Source organism: Diplotaxodon limnothrissa, linkage group LG6, assembly GCF_057381915.1.
Source record: "Diplotaxodon limnothrissa isolate DT_005_m linkage group LG6, D_limnothrissa_male_GT1.1, whole genome shotgun sequence".
Classification (NCBI taxonomy): Eukaryota; Metazoa; Chordata; class Actinopteri; order Cichliformes; family Cichlidae; genus Diplotaxodon; species Diplotaxodon limnothrissa.
In genome coordinates this window covers 511,321-523,323 of record NC_140601.1, presented here as the reverse complement: position 1 = coordinate 523,323, position 12,003 = coordinate 511,321, and the positions used below count along the sequence as shown (strand labels likewise).

Sequence of the window (12,003 nt, the reverse complement as noted above, 5' to 3'; positions counted from 1 at the left end):
CTCAGAAATTATTTGGTTTATAAAATGTATCATGTTTAAACATATCTTTTTTACTGCAGGGCTATTTTCTTATATAGCAATTTTTCAGCTCTAATTGAACACTTTCTAAATATGCCTCATTCACTTGTTGCAGTTTTTTCTTCACCAAAGTGCTTCTAACACTGAAATGCAGGTGAATGCATTGGATAGTAGCTTGGGGTTCACTATCTGCCTGTGGACTCTTTGGCATGTAGAGCAGAGATGGGATCAAAACATCAACATCTGCTCTAGGTCCTGAGCTACAGCCACCCCCACGTAACTTCATCTCTGTAACAGTCAACGCATCCACTGAAGCAAACCATCAATGTGTTTATCAGTGGCTGAAAAAGTGATAAGACTATATAAATGGAGTCTCTTTATTATTTATTAAAATCTTTTTTAAAAATCTTCATCATGAGTTCATCATGTGTCCAAGTTGCTGTGACGCAGACTGAGTCGAAGGTCATCTACCAATCAGAAGCTGTGCGTTTAGATCCCCGACTCCTCCATTCCACATGCTCCAGGTGTTCTTGGACAGCACAGTGTGATATTTAGACAGCACATAGAATAAGACTGCATACATATTTGAGTTTGTAGTAAAAAAGCACATAAGAAATAACATAGTATTCTACTATAACATACCCTGCTGATGTCATCTGTAGGTCCGCCACTGAGTAGTACAGCTGTATTTGGTTTTTCATGGGACCCCGTTGGTTTCTGCGGGCCCGTGGACCATCCATGTCCCCATCTATATTTGGATGGTATCTGAAAGAGACACGAGTACACTTTGGGACTGGGCATTTATAGAAAACTACTTCAAGCAAGAGCTCACATTTTGTGGAATGCACTTATTCCACAAAATGTTCATGTTCTTACGCCAAACGTCTCTCTGTGAGGTTTACTCTTTACTAGAGGGATTTAATCATTAGCATAACTGAACTGAACGTGAGCAAAACCAAAGACATGGTGGTGACCTTCTGCAGTCTTATTCTATGTGCTGTCTAAATATCACACTGTGCTGTCCAAGAACACCTGGAGCATGTGGACTAGCAGAGGGATCTGGCTGCTTCGGTCACCACCACCATCCACGGGAAGCCAGTGGAGGTAGTTGAGGAGTGCAAATACCTAGGAACCATCTTTGACAACCTCCTGAAATTCTCTGCCAACACCGAGGAGATTCTCAGGAGGTGCCACCAACGGCTACACCTCCTTATAACTCAACTGCTTTGGAGTCAGCACACCCATCATGATGACTTTCTACTATGCCTTCCTGGAAACCATCATGACCTTCTCGATCACCTGCTGGTTCCACTCCCTCAGCCTTCATACAGGAACAGACTGCAGCACACTGCATCAGTGTGCTCTAAAATCATCGGCCTGCCTGTCAGAACTCTGACAGGTTTTCAGCCAACAGGTCCTTAGACAGGCAGCCAAAATCATCACTTCCTCCTCCAATTATAACAAATTATTAAAAATATGGAGAAAATACTTTTTGCAATTAAATGTGTCATGGTTTAGTTTAATGGCCGTTAGACTACATCAGACTAATGTAACCAGTGCGGTATAACAGTAGGTGCATGTCTCTTCCGGTCGGTTTGGTTTTTTAACTGATATTCAAATTGCTCATAAAAATACCGAAACAAAAATGTAAACATTACAATGTTTTTAAGCTTTCCTGAGGTGAAAAAGTTGGCAATGATAAAAAAAAAAGCTAAATGTAGCAGTACACCATAGTATAAAAAATGCACTGACAAAGTACTCGATCAGATCTGTGATACAGAAACTGCAACCTTGTTCACATGAACATATCCATCTCAGTGCCATGTCTGCCTTCATTATCACCAATTAAAGTTTAACTTCATGTAGTTTACAGTCTAAAGTGCTTTAAGTCACCAGTACAGCTATGATTTTATAAACCATATAAATAATAATGTAAGTCTATGAATTCATTTCCAGCTGGTGCTTTTTTAGTCCTGCAATCACGTCACCTCAGAAACTGCGCAGTTGCTTGCTGGTGGTTGCCGTGACGGCGTATGCTCCGTTGCCATTTTCGCTTCTGCATCCATTGATGTGTATGGCGGGTATTACTGTACCATGGATGCGACTGGTTGACAAGTGGATTGCTGTACCAGGAACTGGGCAGTGTCAGAGTTACCACACACAAACCTAGAGGCGGCTGGGAAACAAGACAGTCGTGTAGTCGTAAAAAGAAAACGGAGTGAAACGACTGACCAAGAAAGACAGACATTAGACAAAGAAAACATTACAAAATCTGTTCTTCACCTGTGTGATACAGGAGGCCTTGTGCTCCTCTGTCTCCTTGAAAGCCAGTAGAGTGATGCAGGTCCGAAGATCAGAACTGATGTTGCCTCGCTTGTGAAACAGTACCCTCACCCTGAACCTCTCCTGACCTCTCTTATCCCGCTCTATTTCCACGCTCTCTGAGAGAAGGGAGGCAGATAGAGGGGGAGAGGCAGGGAGGACGGACTCTGATAAAAGCTGTGGATGAAAAAAAATACAGATGAATCTGTGGGGGTTTTCAGTTACATCTCCATCTCTTATCATCTTTTCTCCTCTGCTTACCTGTGTCACAGAGTGAGGGCCAAATGAAGCCCTGAGGCCGGGCTTGGTAGCCCACCCTGTCGGAGGCAGCATGAACATACTCTGAGAAAAGGCAAAAGGGCTAAAGTTGGAGAAAAGAGGGCCCAGCTCTGCTTGGGACAGAGGGAGAAACTGCCAAGAAGGGGGGGTGACTGACATCTGGACTGGCAGGGAGAGAGGAAAAGGAGGCTGCAGGAGGGATGGAGGGACTGAGTCAGTAAAAAAAGAGAAGAGGCAGGTGTAAAGGACATGTTACTATCACAAGGTCATAAATGTCAGACTTGCTGAGATTCGCATTAACTGCCTTCCTTTCTGTTATATTTGGGCAAGGCATCAACCCATACTTTGTCCAAAGAACCCTAACACACCAACAGCACTGTGGTATCAGAGTGCTTGATTAGTTGGACGGCCTTTGTTGATGGCAGGCATTCGCTGTGACATTGTTTCAGGAAGCTTATGCTGTTTTACATTTGCCTCTGTCCAGAGCGTAAAGTCGTCTACATCTCACAGATTCTTAGTGGGGTTAAATTCTGGACTCTATGATGGCCAGTCCATGTGTGGTAATGTCAGCGCATGCCTTGTCAAATCTAAAATGAACATAAATTCAAATGTATCAAAGTAAAGCAGTCTCTCTCCTTTTATCTCCAACGTCATCCATTACATTGCTGCCATATTGACGCCATTCACAGACCATCCATGGAATCCACATTTTTAATTCAATTCCTTTTTATTTGTATAGTGCATAATCACAACAACAGTCACCTCAAGGTGCTTTATATTGTAAGTGTCATGGTCGCCGTGTCTGCCCGGCTGACCCAGGTTGGCTACATATGTTTCTTGTTTTCCTTTCCCTCTCTCTAATAATCACACACCTGTGGCTCATCGCTTCACCAGCGTCCACTACTTAAGGCAGTGGCTGGAAACATCTCATCGCTGGACTATTGAGTAACCTTGGTAGTAAGCTCCAGAGGGCTAGTTTCTAGTTGTCTTTTCGCGTTGTTGTTTTGTTAGATTAACCGCTTGTTTCCTGTGAATGGGAATCTCTTTCCCTTGGAGCCCTGGATGTGCTAAGTTGCTGGTGTGCTGTGTTTCTGGAACTGTGTGAAGATTCCCTTGTGTGTGAAGAGCCCCCTTTTTTTTAGCTTCCTTATCTGCGCTTGAGTCCATGCCAGCTCGTGACAGTAAGGTAGTCCCTACAATAATACATACAGAGAAAAACCCAACAATCATATGACCCCCTATGAGCAAGCACTTTGGTGACAGTGGGAAGGAAAAACTCCCTTTTAACAGGAAGAAACCTCCAGCAGAACCAGGCTCAGGGAGGGGCGGGGCCATCTGCTGTAACTGGTTGGGGTGAGAAAAGGAAGAAGCAGTCTTACAGCATTTGAGGAAGCACTTTCTCCCTCTCCCTTATCTTTCCTGCTTGGCTTCTCATGTCTTTGTATAATCTTGCTTACTCACTAACCCTAAGACAGTCTCCCAAACGTGTTCTCTAAAAATGTAAAGAAGAATTGTGGATTTGATCAACTGGTCCCTTAATGAAACTGACAACTCCTGGGCTTGGGAGAGCCCGATTGTCCTGCGGAGACGTTTGCTGCCGGATACTTGATGGTCGGTTGCATTGTGTGTCTGGCGACACTCTCGATGGAGGACATTGAACGACATCTACCAATTCAGAATCACGATAACAGAGTTCTGGCTGATTGGAGCCGGCTTGGACCTGGCTTATCGAAGAACAAGAAACGGCTACAGCTGTTCAAAATCCCACAAGGCTGGCCGACATGATAGACGATGGGCAGGGATGTGAGTACTCAGACTGTTTTTGAATGCAATATGGAGAAGATCTTGGAGAAGCTCAGGGCTCTGTTATATGGATAACATCTTGAAGAAGAAGAACAGGAATTGAGAGACCTGGTGACCAGTGATGGACATTAGACCAACTGTAAAATTGGAAGCAGTTTGTTCGCACTCAACAAAACAACTACCATCTTCATCTCATGCAGGCCCCCTGGCGCCAGGTGGATGCTCAAGGCAAAAGCTGACGGGAATAACAAAACTCTCCCGCAACATCTCTAAAATTAGAAATATCCTGTCTCAGAGTGACGCTGAAAAACTAGTTCATGCATTTATTACTTCCAGGCTGGACGACTGTAATTCATTATTATCAGGAAGTCCTAAAAACTCCCTGAAAAGCCTTCAGCTAATCCACAATGCTGCAGCAAGAGTCCTGACAGGGACTAGAAAGAGAGAGCAGATTTCTCCTGTTTTGGCTTCCTGTTAAATCCAGAATTCAAAATCCAGCTCCTCACATACAAGGTCTTAAATAATCAGGCCCCATCTTCTCTTAATGACCTTGTAGTACCATATCACCCTATTAGAGCACTTCGCTCTCGCTCTGCAGGCCTACTTGTTGTTCCTAGAGTATTTAAAAGTAGAATGGGAGGCAGAGCCTTCAGTTTTCCCCGCCCCTCCCTGAGCCTGGTTCTGCTGGAGGTTTCTTCCTGTTAAAAGGGAGTTTTTCCTTCCCACTGTCACCAAAGTGCTTGCTCATAGGGGGTCATATGATTGTTGGGTTGTTCTCTGTATCTATGAAGCGCCTTGAGGCGACTTTTGTTGTGATTTGGCGCTATATAAATAAAATTGAATTGAATTGAATTGAATTGAATCCCTTAGATAATAAGACTGTTGTGATTCTCTCCCCCCTCATTCAAGGACCGAAGTTTGTTGACTTTTGCTTGACAAATGTAGCTACAATCATACAAGTGCAAAGATTTCTGTTTATTTCTATAATAGCAGCTATTAAATATTTTCACAGTAATTTAGGCGTCTTAAACACTCATAGGTGACATCTTTGGTATAAGGTGAACATAGATAATGATCTGAGAGAATGAAAGTATGACAACAATAACAACAGGTGAGCAGCTGTGATACACAGTAATACACAATAATGACTCACCTGTGATGGAAATCCAAAGCAGCAGCAGCTCTCCTGTTCGTCCCCACCACACAGTGACACAGCTGACACCTTCCATCACTGCAGGTCTCCTGCAGCACAGTGAAGCCAATACGAAACTTTCAAACCTCATCCATACTCAGCTGGCAGATAATCGGCTCGTCCTCCCCCACAGGGTGAGTGGACGGGCTTCAACCACTCGTACAATCAAGCCCACTTCATAACCTTATGAAGAAGGTTATGTTATCACCATGTTGTCTCAACTGACAGTCACAGGATTGCATACACACAGGTATGAATATAATGGCTTTGATAGGCCTTTTAATGATTTCTCAAGCTGTTCGTTTTCCAGGGTGGAACGATTATACAGTTTTTTTTCTGTCTGCATAACTGTGATAAATTAGTTATGCAAATATCATATGTCATATCAAATATGTACATACAATTATTCAGTCTTTTACTATCTCGTGCTGAAAGTAAAGTTTTTCACTGTCGTGGAACTTCAAGGCAAAGGCCGGTTAACTTCTTCTTGGTGACCATTAATATAAACCACGCCTGTAGGCCCTGTTCTTTTGTTTCAGGTGAGGCTCATCCACAGTTCCCAGGCCTCTTGTTTCCTTTGCGTCTCTCACTGAGAGAGAAAAAACTGGACAGGATCCTACTCAGGTTTGACCTCTGCTACAGTTACAGCCTTCTAGCCCAAAACTCATCCTAGGATTTATCTATCTGCTCACACTGTAGGACGAATTGTCTTCAGGTGTATTTCCTCAGCTCGGTCTACGTATTCTGTCTCCGTGTTTACACTTGGCTTCAACCTACCTGCTTGATTAGGCAGGCATAATTAAGCCTTAATGAACTGTCATAGTAACAGTACTACAGTACACCCATGTTAGGAAGGTGAAGGTGGATATCCTCCTGCTTTGGGATAAAAAATATTTAGTTTTGACAAAAACTGTACTTGTATGTCTGAAATGAAACAAAACAATCCTTTTCTATTGTTTTTACAGTGAAGTCAGTTTTGCGCATCTAACCCTGTAGCTGCCTGCGAGGCTGCTACAGGGTTCATGTTAACTGATCAATAGGGTGCAAATGATTGATGGCAGAAGCTGCCAATCCAGTGCTATAAAAGTTCATTTCTGGATTTGCAAATGAGGGATAGACACATAGACACAGAGCACCTGGCACTTTAGTGCTGAAAGGAATGTCTTCTGCGGAGAAGCTGGCATCCCAGTGGTAGAAAACCTGCTTCTCCATTTTGCAAATGAGAACCTGACATCCTGATATCAGGAAGTTTGCTGCTGCATATGGCAAATGGTAAAATCCTTTTGTATTATTCATTTATTAACAGACTAACAATTCATTTTGAAATTCTGATCTATAATAAATGTTTATATTTTACATTAAATGATAAAATAATAAATATCTTTAGTAATTTCTAAATAAAATAATTTTAAAATGAATTTGTAAATTAGTTAAATTATTGCATATTTGACTGCACAACTCATTAATGAAGCACAAAATTCTTTATTTTGATGCACATGACCCCTCTGGTCCTGCATATGTACGGTGATTGTGTTCGTGAATACCGTTTCACATGTGACATCCTTACCCTTAAAGAATAAACCTTAATACACGCTGAATGAAAGATTTGATGTGCTGATCCATAATAGCAGAACAGAATTGCAGCATTAACAGAAATTAGGACAGGACCCCTCTGGAGTCTAGATGATGATGGTGGTTGGATGGTGCTCTGGGTGAACAGGTTAAGGGGAGATGGGGAGGAGGAAGGCTGCATGCTGATTGGCTCAATGAAGGTGTAAAAGAAAATGACAGCGCTAGAGAAAGAACGTCAGCATTGAGTTTGACAGTGTGGGAAAGTGGAAGTAATATAAACTTTAAATTCAATTAAATTTTATTTTCACAGCTTCAAATCACAACAACAGTCACCTCAAAGCGCTTTATATTGTAAGGTAGACCCTACAATAATACATCTGGAGAAAACCAAACAATCATATGAGTCCCTGTGAGCAAAGACAGGAAGAAACCTCCGGCAGAACCAGGCTCAGTGAGGGACGGGGCCATCTGCTGCGACCAGTTGGGGTGAGAATAGACTAGCAACTAAACACTCAGGAAAGCAGACAGTTCAGTTATATTTGATTTAGAAGCACCAGATCACGAACACAGTTGCTTCATAATGTAAAGGCCAAGGAGTGATCACAGATCTTCCTTTTTATGCATAAGCTTTATATACATTATCTACAATTATGAATATTTAATGTAATGACCGCTGTGATGGATATGATAGACATCATCCGTCCTCTTAGTCTGAAGAGCATTTTTTTTTTTTTTTTTTTTTTTTGCCTGTCCCGTTTGGCTCTTTTGCATCAGAATTGTTGTCTAAAGGCAAAGAAAGATGCCCAACGGATTTACTTTACCAAATTGACCATCCCAGCCTTGCCGTAATGGTCCATTTGATTCACCTTTTATTGTTTATTTTATTTTCACTTACTGAATACGGGACAGACTTGACTGGAGGAAAGAAGGGGAGAAAGAAAGAGGGAAAGAGAAACAGCTGAGAAGAGGGACGGGGGAGAAGGGCAAAAGACAAAAACCAACAGAATGGGCAAAAAAAAAAAAAAGAAAAAAAAATGCATATATCGATCACCTGGATCACCTGCTGAGAAAGAAAAAAGAAAACAAGCAGAAGAGAACAAGAGTAATAGAATAAACAACATCACAATGATATATGGGAATATGACAGTAAATACTAAATGTTAAACATTATTGTGCAGCACATAAGATCAACAGAACACAGTGTGCTTTGAGGTAGGAGCCAAAAAGGGTGTAGTTTGTGGGTGTGATCACCCGTGTGTACACCTGTGAGCATGGACGCGCTTGTTTTTAAAAGGTTCCTTCATGTAATGATCTGCTAGAGGGTGTGGGGGGGCCACAGCCCCGTCCTCCAGAGCATGAAGCAGGTATGGAGGAGATCAAAACTCCAGACATCCAGAGGCCCCCAGAACACAAGAGACCAAGGAAGACCAACAGAGGGGCAGCCGCGCCACTGTCCCAGAAAGAGCTGAGGAGAGTCCCAGATGAGGGCTCACTCAGCAGCCGCGGAGCAGAAGCCAGGGGGAGTTGCAGTGACGCGCCCGTGAGCTCCGCCGGCAGCCAGCCGTGCCTGAGTGACCGAGCCCCAGGCCGAGAGGCCGGGGGCACCCCACCTCCGAAGTGGCCCGAGCGAGCCCCAGGCTCCAGGCCCCGATAAGCGGCCGCCAAGGAGTGAGCCGGTGTGTACCTGGACGCCCATCCCCGGACACAAAGAACCACCAACGCACCGACACCTGAGGGAGTCCGCCACTGGCAGGGGAAGTGGTGGTAGGTGGAGATAGGCCTCCAAACCTTGGAGGGCCTGAGGTGTCCCCGGAGAGGTGGCGCCTGACACCCAACCTGACATATAGACACAGAAATACAGGCACACACAGACACAAACATCCATTCCCACCCTCATGCTCTCATATGCACTTACTCCACACTCAACCAACGTGGAGACAGACATGAAGAGACACTGTACACACGATCACACTCCCCGAGTGTACTCTACAAACCGGGTCTAGGTACCCTTGCCCCTGGAGGGGAAACTGCACCCTGAAGAGCATTTGAAACCTGTGAGTGACCTGTAAGGCTACAGGTATTTTTTAAGATCACACAAACAGCTGTAAACAACAAACCTTATGTTTCATGGCGACAGGATGGTAAATGGTAAATGGCCTGTATTTATATAGCGCTTTACTAGTCCCTAAGGACCCCAAAGCGCTTTACATATCCAGTCATCCACCCACACATTCACACACTGGTGATGGCAGCTACATTTTAGTCACAGCCACCCTGGGGCGCACTGACAGAGGCGAGGCTGCCGGACACTGGCGCCACCGGGCCCTCTGACCACCACCAGCAGGCAACGGGTGAAGTGTCTTGCCCAAGGACACAACGACCGAGACTGTCCAAGCCGGGGCTCGAACCGGCAACCTTCCGATTACAAGGCGAACTCCCAACTCTTGAGCCACAATCGGATTTGCACTTCTGGCAACTCGAACTTATTTTTAACGAGCTACAAAATGGCCAAAACAGAGAAAAGAGAAAAGCCTACGCGCCGTCATAGCTCAGCTGGCATGTGCCAGCACAGGATCACAGCCCAAACAACAGAAGGTACAGCTAAATATATCTGTGTGTGTTAGGAAATGTTCTCATTGGTCAGTGTCAGGATCAATGTCTGGACATGGCTCACACAGATGAAACACGCTAAAGTCATCCAGAGCAAACACACAACTGGTTACTCTGTGAGACAAACCTGAACTGAACCTACTCTACAAGCAGAAATTTGATGATTCATTACAGTTTTTCTCAAATGCTAAAACACATGTCACAAACGTTACCACCAGGTCCCCCAATGTCCAAACACAACACCCTTCTCTAAAGCTACATAAACACAACCACACCTTCCCACTGCAAAACTCAAACTCCCACACCAAGAGAGCAGCTCGAAGCTGTCAAAACTGTAAACACTATACACAGCATTACACACTACAGCAAAACAATTGAAAACACAATGCTCAATTTGTGAGAAGGTTCTTTGTTTCATAACTGCCAATGCATATTTTAGAAACTATACAGTAACGGATCGTCGTAGATCTCTGCAGAGGATTAGGCATTTAGATTTGTGAGTTTCATATGAGTAGTATAAATCTATAGAAAATCCTGCATGTACGTACACTACTGTAACACAACTCAATGCAAAAACAGAATCTAATGCACACAACAGTAATCTTGAAAACATGAACAGGGTGTGAAGTGTATTTACGTTATTCACACCACACACACACCACAATCACTGTGCGGCATCATGTTGCTGAGCTGTTGCTCGCATCTCGTCCGTAATGATGGTGCGAGGTTGTCTTGCTCTCCCTCCTGGACCTTCTCCTCTCCCATGTTGGCCTTCTCCTCTTCCTCGTTGGTTGCTCCTCTTCCTCCTCTCATTTGAACTCCTCTTCCTCATTGGCCTGCTCCTCTTCTTCCAGGGCCAGCTCTTCTCCCTCCTCTGCATCAAATTCCTCTTCCCCTGACTCTGCCTTCATCCATTGTGTTTGTTTGGAACCTTCAGCATACTGTGCACTCTGAACTTGCTTTTACATGTGGGTACAGCATTAGCAACAAGTGTCTTCAATTTTGAGTCATTGTGTGTAGTGAATGACGCCAGGTGTGTTCCCTGTGTTCAAAGATTGGTGACTGTGGCAAGCATTTTGCATCACATGGGCTTTCATTTGAGGATATGAGCAGAGTTGTTTTGCAACATGTGTTTTAGCAAGGAAAAATGTGTTTAGATTTATGAGTACAGAGGGTTGTGTTTTGTGACTTGTGTCTTCATGTGACATGTGTTTATGGTACTGGAATATGGTGGCTACATTTAGTAAATGTGTTTAGACTACTGGTCATTTGGGTTACAGGATTGGCTTTTGTGTTTTAACATTTGAGAAAAACTGTATTCACACACACACACACACACACACACACACACACACACACACACACACACACACACACACACACAGATATAAAACACTCACCTGCATTTGTCCATTTCAGCTCCAGATTCCAACTGTTTTTTGAGGCATTTTAAAACTTGTTGACGTCACTGATTCCAGTAAAAGAACAAAAATGATTTAAAGCAAGAAAAATCATTAATATGAAAAATAATACTCTCCTTTTTGTCTTTCTTGGTTATCTTTAGTGGTATGCTGCTGCTTTAAGCCCCTCTTACTCGCTCTCATGCGTCCCTCCCTCTCTGCACCAGATTCATCCAATACAGATTTTCTCATTTAATATAGTAAGTAATCTCCTCCACGCTCCTCCCCCCATGCAGTTCTTTATGAGCTCATTGTTTCTTATAGGTTTATCTTCCTACTCTCCTCCCCTCACCCCTTTTTGTGCATCTGTCACTTTTTGTTTTCTCAGACATCTTGGTGATTCTGTGCATCTACAGTATGGTGGATTGTTGGGTAGTAGTAGTAGTAAATGTGACACTCATTACAGTAGCTGCTTATGGTTTAATGGTATGGGTTATGGTGGATTTACAGTTTTTTACAGACGCTAGGACACATTTCTCAATACTTAGGTCACTTTTGCAAAACTCCTCACACAGTGAGCACAACAGAAGTCTATGTGGGCTAAACTGAGGACCAGTTATCATTGTTTTGGCACAAAATGCATTCAATGACTACATCTCTCAAATTTCATGAATTATCTTCTCACTCAGACACAACAACTGCCAAAAATCTTTGTACGGACAGGACATTTTGCATGTGCTTACATACTGTTTTCAAAACTGTTAAACTTATGGCCAAAACAATAACACAATGCAAAACTTGAAAAGA

At 43.4% G+C, this 12,003-nt stretch overlaps 1 protein-coding gene across 1 annotated transcript in view; it reads right to left on the bottom strand.

The window, feature by feature from the left end:
• The window catches only part of tmem132a (transmembrane protein 132A), a 20,478-nt gene extending 14,773 nt beyond the window's left edge, over window positions 1–5,705 (bottom strand). The window contains exons 1-5 of the mRNA XM_085355424.1: window positions 5,576–5,705; window positions 2,602–2,828; window positions 2,302–2,517; window positions 2,007–2,194; window positions 661–783 (exon numbers count right to left, since the gene is read on the bottom strand). Of these exons, the coding sequence (XP_085211550.1) occupies window positions 661–783; window positions 2,007–2,194; window positions 2,302–2,517; window positions 2,602–2,828; window positions 5,576–5,705 (884 nt within the window). The remainder of the gene's footprint in view (window positions 1–660; window positions 784–2,006; window positions 2,195–2,301; window positions 2,518–2,601; window positions 2,829–5,575) is intronic.
• Between the last annotated feature and the right edge of the window lie 6,298 nt (window positions 5,706–12,003).